Source organism: Nanorana parkeri, unplaced genomic scaffold (assembly GCF_000935625.1).
Source record: "Nanorana parkeri isolate BGI_ZX_2015 unplaced genomic scaffold, ASM93562v1 scaffold148, whole genome shotgun sequence".
Classification (NCBI taxonomy): Eukaryota; Metazoa; Chordata; class Amphibia; order Anura; family Dicroglossidae; genus Nanorana; species Nanorana parkeri.
This window is the reverse complement of record NW_017306416.1, coordinates 872,867-891,591: the sequence shown is the minus strand read 5'-3', so window position 1 is coordinate 891,591 and position 18,725 is coordinate 872,867. Positions and strand designations below refer to the sequence as shown.

Below are 18,725 nucleotides of genomic sequence, written 5' to 3'. Positions count from 1 at the left end.
TATATATATATATATGCAAAAGTTATTTTTCACCACACAGAATTGTCAGCTCTCTCTAACAGATCCATGGCACACTGGCAATATGGCTGCTGTAAGTCCACCCTTTTTACAGAAAGGACTATCTATTCTTTAAAAGAGAACTATGGGGTGAGTGCTTTTCCCCATAGTTATCTTAAGCATCACAAGAGGACATATACTAAACTCCTCTCGTGACCCAAAGCTCAGTATATCGCAAGCTATAGCTTGCGGTATACTGAGACTGCTGCAGCCGGGACTGATCCTGACAATGCTGTTGAGATCCACCCAGCTGCGTGAGTGACAGCGGGCTCTGCCTATCTAGAGGCAGAGCCAGCTGTACCAGCCCCCTCCCTTGTACGTTCCTCAAGTCAGCGCTGGAGGATCGGGGCAGGGAGGGGGGAATCGCTGCGGGGAACGGTGACTGACAGTCACCACTCTCTGCAGGGAGATGATTTAGAAGTGAGCGAGCGACGGTGTGTGTTCACTCACTTCCTAATCTATTGAGCCGACTTGTGACAGTTTCATTGCCACACGTCGGCTCGAACTATGAGGATGAGTGATTTTCACTCACCTCATAGTTCTCCTTTAAATTAAATAATTAGCTCTTGTGACTCAGCTGACTGGGGCAAAGGCTATGCACTGCATTATTGGTTGTTCCTTAATTCTGCCAGGGGAACTACAACTTTTTTTGTCAAATTTGTGAATCTCTGGGTATCTCTGCAAACCCATGGTACCGTTGAACCCAAACCTCATCATTACTCATGTTAATAAATATTAAGAAATTTACTATTCCTAATTTTGTTTATGATAGCAAAGTAAGTTCTTACTCTCATACATGTGTACTCACTAGAGAGATTGGGTCTCTCTTTTTGTTCTGTTGACCAATGTATTCAGGAGTGAATTAGAGGAAAAAGACAACATTTAAAATTGTTCCAAGGAAAGAAAGACATAGAGGGGAAATCTTCCAATGGGGCACTTATCTTGGTGACAACTGTCAAGGGGGATTATCTCTTTTGGAGAGGGTTTCCTCTCACATCCTGTTTGGTCTACAGTATAAGGGGTGAATGGAAGTCTCCCCAGTAGGACACAGCTGGCCAAAAAAAAAACTCTTAAATTTATTTTTACATCCCCCCCAAAAATGGGTGTAGATATATTTGCACAACTGATGGATTTCTTGTGCTGCTCCTCTTTCAGCATTAGCTCTGCTGTACAGGGATTGCAAGAGGCTAGTACCAAATCATATTTAGGTAGTTATGATGCTTGCATTAGAAAATACATGTAGTGATGAATACAGAGTTGCAATAAATTGTGTTTTAAATATTTGCTCACAGTTCAGATTTAAAAGTATATTAACATAGTAATTTTAATTCAGTTCTTACACTTTGTTCAAATTGAATGAGCCCAGCAACACTGCTATCAGTGATAGCAGAAAAACAAGGTGAAAGGAAAGTCCTATCTGCCGGTGTATGTGACCATGACAGGTGAAAGACATACTCTTCAGACTCAGCTCATACAACTGAAGAAAGAAGGGCTGAGGGGAAAGATAACACAGGATAGTGTAACACTTCTGTGTGTCCAGTCAGCAACATGAAGCATATGATGTAAATCAGTGCAGAAGCCTTTCAAGATAGCATGCTGCCACCCAGGAGCTTTGGCTGTAAACTAAGCTGCAAATGTATGTTTTACATTTTATGCAAATGATAATAAGTGAGGAGTAGCATGACTATTATTCAAATAATGGTTTATTATCTTATATTTTAAAGGAGAAGTATTGGAAGAGTCAAATATATTCTTCCCAATACTTAAAGGTGGTGTGGGACACTGTAGCTGTCAATTGCCAGCTCTATGTCACCATGATCGCTCAGCTCAAGGTCTACTCCCTGCAGAGAGCAGTGACTGCAGGGATTCCCTGCTTCCCTCTCTATTCCTCCAGTGCTCACTGGAGGAACAAACATAGGAGGGGGGCAGGCACAGCTGGCTCTGGCTCTAGAGAGACTGAGACAGCTGTCAATCAGGCAGCTGGGTGAATGCTGACAATATATTCGGAATCCTTCCCAGCTCCAGTACGGCTCTGCACTGTCACCAATATTTAATAGCAACTATGTATCATATCATTCACATAACTTTTTAAAATAAAATGTTTAATATGCTGGGCTGGTGGCCCTGAGTAGAGATACTTAAACATTCAGACTTTGATCAGAGTGGGACCCACAGTCAGTGACACTTTCTGGGCATTGTATAGCTTCCTAATTCACACCTGTGATCACAGTGCCTGTCAGAAATAAGTCCAACTTTCTATGTGGCTTTGAAATGTCATGTGATCAAAAGGCACATAGGAAGTTAATGCTGGAAGATGTGGAAAGGTGGGTCACAATAATCCATATCTTTTAGAAATGTCCACCAATCAATGAGACACAATGACATGGTTTGCATTGTACACTTCATTTAGCCCACAGAAATCGGTCCCTAAAATGAAGGGGCTACTTTTTTTCCCTCCCCAGGTTAAAAGTTCATACTCCTCCCCTGTTCAAGATGATTTTCTGCATTTTCAAGCAGTTTTGTAGGTTTACCTCCTGAGATGACCGTCTCCAGACCCGTTCCGTTAATGAACGCACGTTTGATTGTCTGAGTCTTCACATCCGTCCAGTACAATCTTTCTTCAAGAGCATCAAAGTCCACCACTGTGACATCATCTATCACTGGAACAGTAAAGGCTGTAATGAAGTTAAAGTATGGGTTGTCGATATCCACCCCACGTATTTCTGATCTTCTGGCATAGACAAGAAACTTCTTCATCTCTGAAATAGAAGGAAATAGAATTCAATTATTTGTCAAGTTGTTTGTTTTCTTAACTTTATGGAAATATATTTGCTTGTACCAGTCTGTTTAGCCAGAACTTTCTATGTCCAGCCAGTGACATAGACATATGTCCACATGTCCATCAAGTACTAGATTGCTTGGAAAATAAAATATTATTATTAATAATAATAATAATATTCATAAGATGCCCAGTTTGTAAACAGGTAACTGTCATTTTTATCAATAGCCCCACAACATAACTACCAAATGGGTCTTAGAACTTGAATTTGGGAAGATATTTCTGCTTTGATGGTAAAACAATACAGCTTATAAAGCATGCTATGTATAAAAGCAAACTCAGCTATTCCTCATTGGTAAGACCCCATTCAGACCCCATTCACACTGAGCTACATACAAAAAGCACTTTTTCAGCACTGATTTGAGCTGAGCGACTTTGAGAGACATTGAGCTACATTGAGCTAAAGTGCACATATTGTCACACTATGTAGCGCTACTTTTGCCATGGACTTCATAGCTGCTACATTGGGCTCTATCCAATCAAAAGCGGTCTTGATGTGACATAATTCCTCTTCCTGTTTCCTGCTTATGTTCCTGCTTCTAAATCTGTGCAAAAGTGAAACTTCTATAGCACGACATTGAGCTACACCACTGAAATCTATTCGGCCAAATCGCACGAAATCCGTCGAAAAATAGGTTGTGTTCAAGCGACAAGCTTGAGCTACAAGCTACAGGCGACATTGAGCATTGGACAAGCTACATTGAGATACATTGAGCTGATGTTTGAGCGATTTTTTAGCTGAAATCGTGCTACAAATCGCTTAGTGTGAATGGGGTCTTAAACTGCACTATTATACTCTAACAACTTAAAAGTGAATATTCAAATACTTAAAAATGCCCAAATGTACACATCTCAAGATAAATATTGGGCCTGCCTCTGCTGGCATCCTTCTGATAATGCTAGTTGCCTGGCTGGGCCTGCCTGAGATCCTTATCTCAGTGTTGAAGCCAAGCCATGACAACCATACAGGTAACTAGCATTTCCAGTAAAGGTCAGCTAAGGCAGGTTACATATCTCTGTGATGACAAATGTCCTTAATCTATTGCTAGAGAAGGTTTAGATGTGCCTGTATTAAAATTTGTACAGGATGGCTGTGGCTCTGCGCTGCATCTGTGACTCCTGGGCAGATAAATATGCCCACATTTATACTGCATGGCCCTATTTCATCCTTTTACATGAGCACTAAAGAACTTTACATTTTCCAAAACCATGTGTGTTGGCACAACAGCTTGTGGTCTCCACCAGTGAAAAAGTTGAAGGGGCAGTCCAGATATCCAGGGCTCTTCAGGGGGGTATGATCTTGCTGGGGGAAAAAAAGGTTGTAGGCAGAGGGTGGTATTGGTGTGCAGCTTCCTGATTGTACAGACCGGGGTGTCCAACACATGTGACCATAAACAAAATGGTCTCTACCAGTGATGCATGTGACAGGGTGACAACGCTGAAGCACTGAAGCAAGAATCGAGAGCTAGTTGTCAACCAATAACAGGAAGTGCCTGAACAAGGATCCAGGATCGACTAGTGTTCTTTTAATAAAAGTTGCATATTTAAAAAGAAAAATAAGACAACTTTTAAAATTATATTTATGAGATATTAGTGATTTTGGATTTAGGTCAACGTTAGCAGAACTCTTATATGATATGGATAGTCTTGGGGTGGCGAACAAGGTGAACATCTGATGTTTTCATGGCACCTTGCTTTTATTGACGGAGCAGATTGAGAATCTCTTTGTTGGATAAAAGAGGGTTGAAGGAATTGATAAAGACAATACTAATAAAAGAAGTCCCCTCTTATCAAACAAAACCACATGTTCTTCTGGAACATACTGACTGGTGAAGTAAAATAACTGTGTGCCTAGATGTGCTTCTGCAGAGTCTACACACAACACATCCCCGTCCATCAATGAAACCTGTATTTAATATCGACCAAAATAAAAGAGGGTTATTTGAGCAGTTATCTCCTTCAGCAGAAGTTTCAACTTGGCCATGCTGTAAGGAACAAGCATGACTATTGGGATTTGTGCCTCTAAGCTGTGAACGGTCAAGAATGAATAATGCCAGTGACAGAAACCTGGCTAAAATACCAATTGCGCCCCGCAATGCCTTTGTGATTCCGAACCCAGCACATGTACATGTTAAAATCCAATTGCAGAGAGAGTAAAAAAAAAATTTGGAAAAGCAGTGAAAGTGAAAACTATTTTGAAACCACTAAAAAACTGCATTTTATTAGAGTCACTGTTCCAGCAGTACAGGCATTACAAGTATAATTATTACCTACGTATTAATGTAGAACTATGGCCTCCCATTAAAACAAAATATGTGCTGCAGCACTAAATAATTATCTCCACTTACAGTTTTCTCTTCTCCTGTAAAGTCTCACAAATACACGTTGACGTTGATCCTGCCAGTGTAGACCACCTAATGCAGCTTTCTGTGATGGGGTTGCAACAATGCTGCACTGCTCCTGGATTCAGAGCAGAGTTGTCACTATCATGTAGGCGGTGCCCGCTTCCACTACAGAGAGAGAAGATGTTGTAGGGGATGTCGCTATCAGTGTTACAGATCAGCTGCAGAGGTTCCACTGGTCTGTGAATTGTTCTTACCTCTTTGCTGCTGTGGTCCTGCTAGTACTAGTAGTTCTACAAGCATGTGCTTTGCTCCATGCTGCATGGAGTTAGCAGCTATGAGTGCCACCTGCCGCACCTGATGGTGGATATATCTTGCCTCTTGGCTGCTTCCTACCCAGCCCCATCTCTGGCATTTTTAAGTCCTGCTCAGACCAGCTCCCTTTGCCGGCGCAACATTCCTGTTTCCTCCGAGCTCCCGTCTGTGCTTTTGCCAAATCCTGCTGTCTGTTTCCTTGGATTGACCCTGACTTTGTCTCTCTGATTCACTCATTTGCTGCCGCCCTCACCTTTCGCCTGTCTCCTGGATATTCTCTTTGTCTCTGCCCACTTGTACTCTACCCTCTGTACCTCACCTTTCACCTTGGATATTCTCTTTGTCTATGTTCATCTTTATTCTGCCTTTTGTCTGTATCCTTTGGCACCATTTGTCACCTGCTGCAAAGAGAACCTGAGGATCGTGACCTGACACCAGCACACAGCAAAATCCATCTCCACCATCAGAAGCTTTGGAGAAAACCGGTTGGTTCTTAGACTTTGTGCCCTGGGGGATGCTGCATCTCCAACTCATACAAGAGCTCACTGCCCCGGATTTCTGACAATCATCATTCTAACTGCTGTTTTTCAAGCCTGTAGCTTGTCAATCAAGACCTGGCACACCTCATACCGATCACTGCTTTCGAGATTGACTCTGTTTTTGAAATCCTCCCACTGTGAGCTGCATTGTCTGGGAGGGGGGAACGTGTGAGACACAAATGAAGAGGAATTTGGCTCAGTCAAGGGATGTAAGGGAAGTTTTTTGTTTACTTAATGAGGCTTGTGTATCACATAGAATCTGAATTCGGTGTGTGTTTCAACTGTCATACAGAAGAATTCAGTTGAATTAGCTAACATTTACTAAAACGGTCACAAACTTGGGAAATTCAAATTAAGCATACAGGTGAAACTCGAATAATTAGAATATCGTGCAAAGTTCATTTATTTCACTAATGCAACTTAAAAGGTGAAACTAATATATGAGATAGACTCATTACATGCAAAGCAAGATAGTTCAAGCCGTGATTTGTCATAATTGTGATGATTATGGCTTACAGCTCATGAAAACCCCAAATCCACAATCTCAGAAAATTAGAATATTACATGCAATCAATAAAACAAGGATTGAACATAGAACAATATCAGACCTCTGAAAAGTACAAGCATGCATATGTACTCAGTACTTGGTTTGGGCCCCTTTTGCAGCACTTACTGCAATTACTCTTGCACGATATTCTAATTATTCGAGTTTCACCTGTATATGCAAAAATGAATGAGCAAGATCAGCTTCAGTGAATACTACATAGCCAAACAACCAATAGATCCAGAAATACAGTCAGCTTAGCACCAAACCTTTTAATTTCATAGCCCCCCTACAGATCCTCCAATCACATTAAAGTACTACACCGGGGCACCATAATTTTCAAAGTTTTAGAGGTATTCATAAGAGTTTACTTATTTTATGTAGAAATCTGAACTCTAGACTTACTTCGACTTTTGCACAGTTGCATGGGCTCCTCTCCTTTGATTTCACAGCTTCTCACAGTGTGCTGTAGAAGCTGCAGTAAGTCAGATAGACCTGTCTCGTTGTCATGCTAGAAGACATCCGGCATCTTGCAACTCTTTCTTCCCCAACTTGACTGTACCTGGCCGACCCCTTTCATCAACTGAATTTCAGTTCTTTCAATCATCATGGCTTAGCATCATACGTGGGCATTACCTAGGGTTGCATGGAAATACAACCTACCAAAGAATGGCCACTTTCAGGAAGCTATGTACAGCACCATGCCAGCCCCTCCCATCAGCTATAATCTGCCTCCATTATATTGAGAAGCACAGAGACACAGTGATGATGTTGTTAGGTCTGAAAAAGGTATGCATTGAAAACATAATTTTTTTTATGTAAACATTTCATTGGTATGTTGAAGAAGAGAGCAAGGTGGAACCAGGGAAGACACAAGAGAAGTAGATTAAACTTCGGCATTTAGGTCTGATTTCTTCATAAACTTTAAAAAGTCTTCTTTTGGTTTTGGCAGACATCAGCGCTGAATGTGTGAAAAGCATCAGAGCTGGTATTGTGTCTTTGCCTCCTGTGTCTGCTTGATCACTCATTAAACCAACGGCCATAGAATCATCTCTGGCTGTGGTTTATGCGTGGCCAAGTGTACACATGGAGGAGGCACAGTGCTGGCACTAATGTCATCAGGATGCTGGAAGCTGTACTATGCAGGGAAACTTAAAATAGTCTTTTTAAGCTTTTTTTTTTTTTTAAACTAGATGTCAACCTTCTACAGGGGAGGAGTAAACACTTACAAATACCTCTACAACTATAAAAGTGATGATGCCTGGAGCTGGGCTTTAAAAAAACAATATGGAGGTTTGGAACCTGGGGGATGCGGCACTGATAGGAAAGTTGAATCTGCAATTAACTTTTACCTCGGCATGTCTTCCTGTCCGGGGATAGCTTCATCAGGTGTGGACAGCCACAAGCAGCTGTTCTGTTGAAATTGATCAAGCAAAGATGGGAGCATGGGCCCCTCCCATTGCCAGCGGCACAAGGATTGGGAGCTGAAAGGACGATAATAAAATAATTAAACATATTAGTAAAGGTAAACAGAATCGATAGAAACAAATATATCATTAGCACACAGCACATTTATTTTTATTTAAAAACTCATGGAAAGATTGCGGCAATAGGACAAATAGACAAGAGAGCCCATCCAAGAAATCACATGGAATTCAAGTCATCTGTGTTGCATTGCACCAAAACGTGTTGTAAGACAGGTGTAATTTTTGGTCCTTTGTAATACATTAGGCCAATTCAAATGAAAGGACTACCCTAACGCAACCCTTGTGACAGCCAACATAACACTACACACACACCAACGTGCCCATTAAACCACAACATATTTTATTTAGTTGCCCACATCTGAAACCACCTATGTCTTATTTGCACTTTCAATGCCTACAACTGGTCTTCAAATTCTATGGATTAGGGTTAAGGTTAATAAACACCAAGGATGAATTTCAAAATATTATCAACCACTTACAAAGCCATCCACAACACTGCCCCAGCTATATCTCCGACCTTTTGTTAAAGTATCACCCCAACCAACCTTCCTGCCCCCCAGACAACTTCCTGCTCTCTAGCTCCCTCACCTACTCCTTCCATGCTCACCTACAGGACGTCTCTAGATGTTATTGTATCCTTTGGCATTCCTAAAGCATACCCCAACCTGTACAGCTATCTTTTACTCTGTCCGCCTTTAGGTGATCCCTGAAGACTCATCTGTTCAGGGAAGCTTATCCCACCTCAACCTAACCACTGCACTATGACTTTCTCAAACAATTCATCCCCACACAGCTACCTTATATATTACTTGCCCCTCCCTTTTAGATTGTAAGTCCTCATGGACTTTCTTACCGTCTTGTCTTGATTTGTATTGTGACTAAAGCACTGTGCAAACTGTTGGCGCTATATAAATCCTGCATAATAATAATAACAGTTTCATTTTAAATCTATTAGGAATAGTGAGGGTGAGTATATTGTTAGGTTTTGCATTCTTTACTTTTGATGTTTGCTCTATAGCACATCAGTGTTACCCAAGTCTACTCTTCACCATCAGCCCACTGAGGATGAGGAACACTGCACTCTGTGTGAGAGCAGGAGTCAATATCTAATGGTCCAATATGCTCTCTGCACAGTCACAACTAGTGCTCACCAATCAGCAATGCTCACCCTCTTTGCTGATTGGAGAGCAAAAGCTGGTTAGTAGTATTTAGTCACATTCAAATGAATTTGTTCCGTAAAGTTGAGGACGTTTCGTAGCTTATCCAAGCCACGCGTTCAGTTATTCTTGTCTTATGAGTAAAAGTTGTGACTATCAAGGATGTGTCAGATTGCAGCTTTCATATAAAGGGCAGTGGTCCTCATCTCCGCTGGACTTATGTGGCAAGGGGAACTGTGGTAGCGCAAAAAGCTATTGTAACAAAATTAAAAAGGAAGTGGTGCAAAAAATGTTACTCTTTATGCACCTTAATGTTCCCTTTTTATTTTCCATTGTGTTAAGTGTATAAGACATGCAGTAAAAGTATGTGTGCCCAAATGTCTGACACCAAAGCACCAATGCATTTAGATACCTTCCTCAGATACCATAACATACAGGGGTACAGGTACTCTTAAAAACAAGATCACACAGAGACTCGTGTATACACCTGCACAATCACACACAGACACACAAAGGTTGAACTTGATGGACCTGTGTCTTTATCAACTTAAAATACTATGTAACTAGTATAGTATGCAATAGGCATCATCAAATCAATTGTTCAATCCCATTTTAGGCTTATGACAAAGCCTTGACAGAGTCCCTTTAAATGGCACAGGTAAAATACAATGAATTGTTTTTCTCAGCCCATGCTGTTAACATATCATACTTAACCTGCCTAACATATGCTGCGTGTTAAAAAATACAGTTCTATTGATTTCACTAGAAAATAAAAGGAAGCAGCATTCTCTACGATTTCATCTTGAACAATAGCTTTGTCGTTTCTTTGGACGGACAGCAACACCCACAAGACAAAAATTAAGTGTTTGGTTTCCTGGGTGGATGTTACTTCTATTGACAGGTATGAAAACAAAATTAAGCCTTTCTGCAACATGCAAGAGACACCTCAATGTGATCTCTTTGCTCAGGATGAGAATTGAAAAAGGAGCATCTGAGGGACACCTGGGTCGGTATTTAAAATTCTGTTTAGAAAAACTCTAATATTTAATGAATGCAAAGGAATAAAAGGCATCCTGGCAAACATGAAAGCTTGCTGAACAATGCCTAATTCATTAAAAAGTACTGCTAGGTGTTCATATATAAATGCTACTGCATTAGGGAGATGGATAAAATCTATTTATGATTCAGCTGGATGTGTAAACACAGAGCCAGTTATATTTTCAGTGCTCCCTAATGGTGGCAGCGATCAATACGCACATCAGGTTCATGCTCATATGGGGGAATTATAATTACTCACTGTCAGTGTGAATCCTCTTTATTATTTATTGGACCAGCAGGTGTAATGATATTGACCACTGGGTGGCTTGTGCTGCATTACAGAACACTTGTCAATTTGTATTTGCAGTTACGTCAATGTGACAGGACCAAAATGAGGCACACTCAATTGTTGTGTATTGTCAGAGTCCTAATTATTGATACATAAGGTTTTTTAGCTTGTTTGTGTGTTGCCACTCAGCAGTGTTCTGTCCAATTCTCATTAGGATATAATAACATCAGCATTTTTATTAAAACATGAAAATATGGCAGCCGTGGACTCAACAGATCTAATCATCAAGCCTAGAATTGGTGTTTTTTTAAATAATATAATTGTTCTGAAGCATGGACACTACCAACCACTGTGCAGTTCTTATTCATGGATTTCATAAAACAATCTCACATTTAGTTTACCAATTTGTATTGAGATTGTAGTCCATCACAGGAGTGAGCTTGGAGCAGTGGCTACTTTACAACACACACAGGGACCATGGGGAACAAAAGTAGCCCCCCTCCAGAAGGAAGGACAGTGTCACCACCAATTCAGAGATGATTTGACAATCTACAGCCGAGTGATACACAAATAAGATACATTTTTGTTAATAGTTAACGTACTTGAATGCATTTTTAAGGTCTAACTTCTGAGTTTAGTCAGGTCCACCTATTTCCAAAGCATGGCCCTTCTCCTGTGTTAGGGCAATATTATTGACCAGTAACATTAAAAAAGCATGACACCAATGCCTTTGTCATTGCCAGAGTATTAGGATGGAACTGAAAATTCTGTCACAGATATCTCCCCGCCTCTGTCCCATAAAGATAGAAGATTCTATCTAAAACCTGAAATATGCGTGGGGGGGGGGGAGTTGACGTTGAATCCAGTAAAACAAGCACTGTATTTTGGTCCCCCTTCCCTTAATTGGTAGACAAAACCTTTAGAACACTTACAGAAATTGTTTTCTTCTGACATTAAACTTTTGACAAAGAGAAGAAAAATGTAGCAAAACACTATAATTCGTGGCTTTTAATTAGTAGAAGTTAATATATCAGAGCATACCTAGCTGTGTTGGCACTCTTGTAGAGAACATTTGTAATGTGCAGTCCTCAGTGGAGCTGTATCTACTGATGCCAGTAATGAGATTACTTGCCCAACCCTACTACACTTGCTGATTTCACACTTTAAGTTTGATATAGGGAACTTTTTCAGGGATATAAAGCAACTTGGTTTGTCCCGTAGGAAAATTTAGGTTTGCTATAAAAATGATTGCTCAAAAAGAATTGTACTTTTATCTTATGGATTTTTTTTTACACTACTTTACCAAAATATACTTAACAAGGAAATACAGTATTATAGGATAAGGAAAATCATACTAGAATCCACTGTTTTATTAAAACCTAACCAACTCCAACCAGTTTTGGAGAAAGTGGGGAAGGGTTACTGCCGCTGTCAGATTTTGAATGCCAGCTGTCTCTATTGGGGAAATTTCCCCTCACGTCCTGCAAGGACAGGATATCATAGGAAATCAGTACTTTTGGTCAGGACAGAAAGTGATTGGAAGTCTGTGCTTCAGGTCAAGGCAGGAAGTAATAGGAAACATGTACAACAGGGATACAGGGGGAAGTTAAAACATATTTTTAGTAGGGTGGGACAGGCTTAGAAATTCTCACAATGTTTGGGTTTGTCATGACCATGAATTCGATGCAAATGCCCAGGGCTCATAAAGTTCTCAAATCACAAGCTTTTGGCCAAAAACTTTGCAGGTTCCCTGCCACATGCAAGGAACAACCTATAATGCAGTTCATAGCCTTTGTCTCTGGTCAGATGAGTTATAGGGGTAAATAATCTGAAGGAATGGATAACCCAGTCCCTTTTATATAGTCAGTGTATGTCAAAACTGTTAGGAAGAGCTGACAATTCTGGGTAGGGATGTTGATTTTGTCTTCTCAATTTTGGCATTGGCACATCCTCCATGGCAGTGCTCAGCTTCCCAGGACTTTTGTTTGACATGAATGTGCTTCTTGCCCCTACAAATTGGCAGAATTGGATAACATTCAAAAAGTTTCTATAGACTTTAATGGGGTTTGCTGCAATATTCACAAACTTCAAATGGGATTTCCACGCACTAAACTCAAACAGATTTGGTTATCCTAGTTCTTCATTCTAATCTTGCCTTTCTTGTGTTAGTGACAACTGTTCTTCTCATTTTGTATACAGATGTCACAGAGGCAGAAAATTATGGAAACCCTCCCCAATGGGGTCACAGACAAAGAGATAAAAAGATGACAAGTGTTATCTCTGTCCCGGTCTATTAAAAAGTTAAAAAAAAATGTATAATAATAATAATATTGCTGTAGCTAAATGGAGGGTGGATAGATAATTACTTTAAACTCCAAACAATTATACATTTTCTGAAATCAGATGCCAAACAGTATAAAAAAAAGGTAGCATGCCATTCTGACACCTTTGTCAAGGTCCCGGGCGCCCTAGAGGAGCAGGGAAACCTAGAAACCACAGCGGAGGGTAGTACCTTTGGAAGCCAGTACAAATGATGGGGTGGCTCTATAGCCGCTAAGATCACTTGTTCTCAAAAGGCCTCCGTCTGATGCAAAAAAATAATACCAAGATCACAGCTGCAGCTACAAGTTATGGCTGTAGCAGTAATAATATTAACTATAATGATATCAGCTGTGCTATACGGATTCAGCAGAGGAGAACATTTCAGTCTGTAGGAGAAGTCAATCAGGAGAGGGCAATCAATCTACACTGTTAAGACACCTATGCAAATGCTTCTAATGCACAGAGAGGCATATGTGACTATAGCAAGGATGCTGAATTCAGACTTCAGCCCTTCTTTATTGGAAACCTAACAGTTTCGTTTTCCTAACAACCCCCCTAATGGGGCCCCCCACCTCAGGTTCCATAGCTGCTACATGGGCTGCTATGGCTATTGTTACACCACTAGTTATTACTTTTGACATACTCTACTAGTTATTACTTTTGACATACTCTATAATATATTTAATGTTTCCTTTGACCATAATTCTACTTATACAAGTGATGTGTTTCACCTGAAGTTCCCTTTTATAAAAAAAACAAAAACCCTTTGCGTATGTCATTGCTCTTCTACTATGCATCATCAGGCATAAACTCCATGCACCAACTTCTCAGCAGGTAATTTATAGGGAAAGTCCCTAAAGATTCGGTAATATTTCTCTTTTAAAATTGCTTTTGCCTTCTCATCCTAATAATATTCCTCACTGTGAAATACTCAGCTCTCACAGCAGCGTAGAAAAATATTTCAGCTGGGACATTATAACTCAAGGTTGGTGAGAGCGTTCCATCTTTTTCTGGGCTCTGTTTTCCCAGGTGATAAAACCGAACTCTGCTTCATTCACTTAGAAAGGTTATGCTTATTATCACCCAATGGGAGTTTAAAGGGAATGTATTATCAAAAACTTAAAAAAATAGCCAATACCACTAGCAGCTGGTGAGTAAACACACTACCAATCCAACCCTCAGCAGGGTCTCTCTTTCCACCGCAACTGTCCAGCTTTTAGGTTTGATGTACAAATCATGCACATCAATATATTGCATATATGCATTACACAACTAACAGAAATGTCTATATTACTATGAAACGTAACCTGTCTGCTAGTGGCTGCATTGCTTAGTTTCAAACACAGTAGAAAGGGAAAGATGTGATATTTACCCAACACAACAAAGTATTTCTGTTCAATTGTTTAACTTACTACAGAAACATGATCAAATTTGCAGGGTGAAGGTAGCAAAACTATGTTTTCTTACAACAGTCCAGAATTTTTAAGGTAAACCTTTATGCCTAATGTTGTGCAACTGGCCCCAATGCAGTCAGGTTGTATAATCAGTAATAAAAATGTAATGTCACGGTATTAGGGTTGTGAGCTCACAGGCCAGCAGGTGACATGGGATCACCCAGGGCGCGGAATCTAAGGGCCAGCCGGTTTTCCCCCACGGACCCCCCCCCCCACGGAAGTTTGGACGTAGCTGCGTGCTGACCCGAGGTCACGTCCTCTAGGTTCACACTGCTCGCGTGGAGAGTACCCGAAGACACGGTGCAGGCAGGGATGGATGGATGGAGCAAAAGGAGATCCAGATAATGAGCCAAAGGTCAGGGATGGCAGCAGACAATCAAACAGGAGAACAAGCCGAGTCGGTACACGAGAGATCAATCCACAGGAAATCAGGTCAGGAACAAATGCACAGAAGGGACTCAGGAACAAATGTCGCTCAAGCAACCAGAAGCTGGTCTAAGAGAGATTTAAATAGGGAGACAGAAAGTAGCAGGGAGGAAGGGTATATTAACCCTCAGGTGAAGTGGGCGACACCCATAGCTGCTAACACAGTGCAGCAAGAGGAGAGCACATGCTAGTGGAACCATAGGTGCCAGCAGACCCACAGCAGCAAAAAGGTAAAACAAATGCAAAGCAGTTAAGCACAAATCAGCTCTGCAGCAGATCTGTGACATGCTGGTCTTTAAGTTTTTTTTTGTTAATAAATGCTGCAACAAAGTGTTAAAATACCCTCTGCTGGCAGCACATTGGAGAGTCAGACCAGTGCTCACCAGAAATGCAGTGGCCCAGGTTTCCAGTGGGCAAGCATGCCCCCCTGCACAGTGCTCCAATCAACAACTAGCTCCCAGAACAGCACTGTTGATTGAAGCGATGTGCATGGGTGCAGCTCTCTGTTCCTCCAGCGCTCATTGTTGGAGGGACAGCTAGGGGAGGGGGCAGGCACAGCTGTCTCTGGCTCTAGAGAGGCAGAGCCAGCTTTCAATCAGGCAGTGGGGTGGATCCCGACAATATGGTATATATCCCTGTCAGCAAATAGTGGTCAGAAGCCTGCTAGATGCTGACTTTGGGTCACAGGAGTACATTAGTAAATGTACTTCTGTGACCCAAAAGAGGAATAAAGCCAAAAAAAATTTGGCTTCAGTTCTATTTTAAAACACTTGTCACTTGTTTCTCCCCTTTGTCCTATTTAGGAGATATACCTTCACGTCCTGTTCTATAGAAGTAACAACAAGTGCATGCACTACTTTTGTTCACATGCCACAACGTAGCGTACCACACATTGTGGTGAGATGTGTTGTGGTGTCATTCAAATTAATGTCAATGCAGTAAGGCTAGGTGTGTTGTGTGACAGCATGCATATTGCATTAATGCTGTGCTTTGGCGTGAACAGGCCTTCAAGCTTGAAGTTCCCCTCTCTTCGTAGAAACTATGGTGTTCAATTTTACTGGGGACTGCAGTATGGAACCTACAATGCCCTATGGATTTCCCTTTGCATAGTGCAGCATAGTAAGCTCCATGATTAGAGGAGAACCGGTCATGTGACTTTGCCAGGTCACATGACTGGGCTCTCCTCCTGACGTTTTTTTTCTCCCATGCATTCAATAGTGCTCTGGCAGCCACAGACTCCTCAGGCCGGCATAGCCCTAAGCACTTCTATAAAGCACATAGCTGTGCATTATAAATGCGCTTTTTGTAAGGCATCAGTATGACCACTGTGCTAAATTCCTAGCCTGGTACTGCAGTCAGCGAACATTTTATGGACAGCAGTTCACTCCACTAACAGGTTCACTTAATTGGTTTTGTTATGCAGAGTGGAAAGCTTTGGCATGCATATGCACCAAAAATATGAGACAAATGAGCACACAAACACAAATGACTACAATGACAATAGAGTAAGGCCAAACAAATCTGCTCCTTCGCAGCACAAGGTTACATAATGTACCAACCCAACAGAATGTACTGGCAATCCATTTGTTTTCCATCTCTGCTCTCCATCTGTAAATAAAGTACATTACTTCCAAACCAGGGAGCCATGTGAAAAATGACTTCAAACGATGTCTCAAACCTGAAGCCATATTGGTATAAAGCATAACTTCAATGGCTTCCCACATACCAGTCTTGTTGCTCTTATTGTCACACGAGTATCAGCGCAGCATAACGGCACAGTGTAACCCAAACAAAAGCCTCAGATCCGCCACACAAAATCCTTTCTGCGCTCAACTCCAATTGCTTTGAATTGAAATACTTTCCTGCTACACTACAAAATTACTTTCGGCTGAAAAGGTTTATTTATTTTTTTGGCATTCACAAGAAAGAATGAATCTTTTGCATGAGATTTGTTTTATGGAAAAAATGGAAAACAATGCACATGTAAAATAACCACACCTTCCACTCACAATTGTACACTTAACCCCTTCGTGACGGGAGACGTACAGTGTACGTCCCGGCACTTTGTGCCTATATGACTGGCCACGTACACTGTACGTGACAAGTTATATCAGGCTTTGTAATGCTGGTAACAGCTGATTCTCAGCAGTTGCCAGTCATTAATGAATTCCTCAGTATTGAGGCATTCAATAATGAAATAATTAAGCTTTTTGTAGAAGCTTCTTCCTTTCAGTAATGAAAGAATGAAGCCGTTACATGCAAATACAGGACCGCAATTTGTGATCCTGTATTTGACAGCTGAAAATAGCAGAGAGGCAGCAGTGATTCACCTCTCTGCTATTTGTTTTGACAGCTCGAGAGCCCGATGTTTAGATACATTTCACTCAAAAGATACAATGTATCTTTTGAGTGAAATGTATCAGTTCTGATTGTCTAGGTACGATCAAAGAGCTTTTAGTGAGATCGTAATCTGACTAAAGTCAGGATTAGTCTCTAAGGTTATTATTATGCGCTTTTTGTAAGGCATCAGTATGACCACTGTGCTAAATTCCTAGCCTGGTACTGCAGTCAGCGAACATTTTATGGACAGCAGTTCACTCCACTAACAGGTTCACTTAATTGGTTTTGTTATGCAGAGTGGAAAGCTTTGGCATGCATATGCACCAAAAATATGAGACAAATGAGCACACAAACACAAATGACTACAATGACAATAGAGTAAGGCCAAACAAATCTGCTCCTTCGCAGCACAAGGTTACATAATGTACCAACCCAACAGAATGTACTGGCAATCCATTTGTTTTCCATCTCTGCTCTCCATCTGTAAATAAAGTACATTACTTCCAAACCAGGGAGCCATGTGAAAAATGACTTCAAACGATGTCTCAAACCTGAAGCCATATTGGTATAAAGCATAACTTCAATGGCTTCCCACATACCAGTCTTGTTGCTCTTATTGTCACACGAGTATCAGCGCAGCATAACGGCACAGTGTAACCCAAACAAAAGCCTCAGATCCGCCACACAAAATCCTTTCTGCGCTCAACTCCAATTGCTTTGAATTGAAATACTTTCCTGCTACACTACAAAATTACTTTCGGCTGAAAAGGTTTATTTATTTTTTTGGCATTCACAAGAAAGAATGAATCTTTTGCATGAGATTTGTTTTATGGAAAAAATGGAAAACAATGCACATGTAAAATAACCACACCTTCCACTCACAATTGTACACTTAACCCCTTCGTGACGGGAGACGTACAGTGTACGTCCCGGCACTTTGTGCCTATATGACTGGCCACGTACACTGTACGTGACAAGTTATATCAGGCTTTGTAATGCTGGTAACAGCTGATTCTCAGCAGTTGCCAGTCATTAATGAATTCCTCAGTATTGAGGCATTCAATAATGAAATAATTAAGCTTTTTGTAGAAGCTTCTTCCTTTCAGTAATGAAAGAATGAAGCCGTTACATGCAAATACAGGACCGCAATTTGTGATCCTGTATTTGACAGCTGAAAATAGCAGAGAGGCAGCAGTGATTCACCTCTCTGCTATTTGTTTTGACAGCTCGAGAGCCCGATGTTTAGATACATTTCACTCAAAAGATACAATGTATCTTTTGAGTGAAATGTATCAGTTCTGATTGTCTAGGTACGATCAAAGAGCTTTTAGTGAGATCGTAATCTGACTAAAGTCAGGATTAGTCTCTAAGGTTATTATTAGCTGTTCCTAAGTTTGGATCAGCCTAATAGCCAAACATTTAAAAAAAGTTAATTTATCAAGCAGTCATAGTGACTGCTTGATATAAACTGAAAAGAAAAAAAAGGGGTTTTTTTTTGGTTTTTTTTACAAAGTGTAAAAAAAATTAAATAAAGTGTACAACAAAATTATGAAAATAAAAATTATATATAAATATA

At 40.7% G+C, this 18,725-nt stretch overlaps 1 protein-coding gene across 1 annotated transcript in view; it reads right to left on the bottom strand.

Annotated features, from left to right (window-relative positions):
- The window catches only part of LRP1B (LDL receptor related protein 1B), a 1,026,358-nt gene that overhangs the window by 429,710 nt on the left and 577,923 nt on the right, over positions 1-18,725 (bottom strand). The window contains exons 29-30 of the mRNA XM_018554232.1: positions 7,989-8,120; positions 2,589-2,816 (exon numbers count right to left, since the gene is read on the bottom strand). Coding sequence (XP_018409734.1) covers positions 2,589-2,816; positions 7,989-8,120 — 360 coding nt within the window. The remainder of the gene's footprint in view (positions 1-2,588; positions 2,817-7,988; positions 8,121-18,725) is intronic.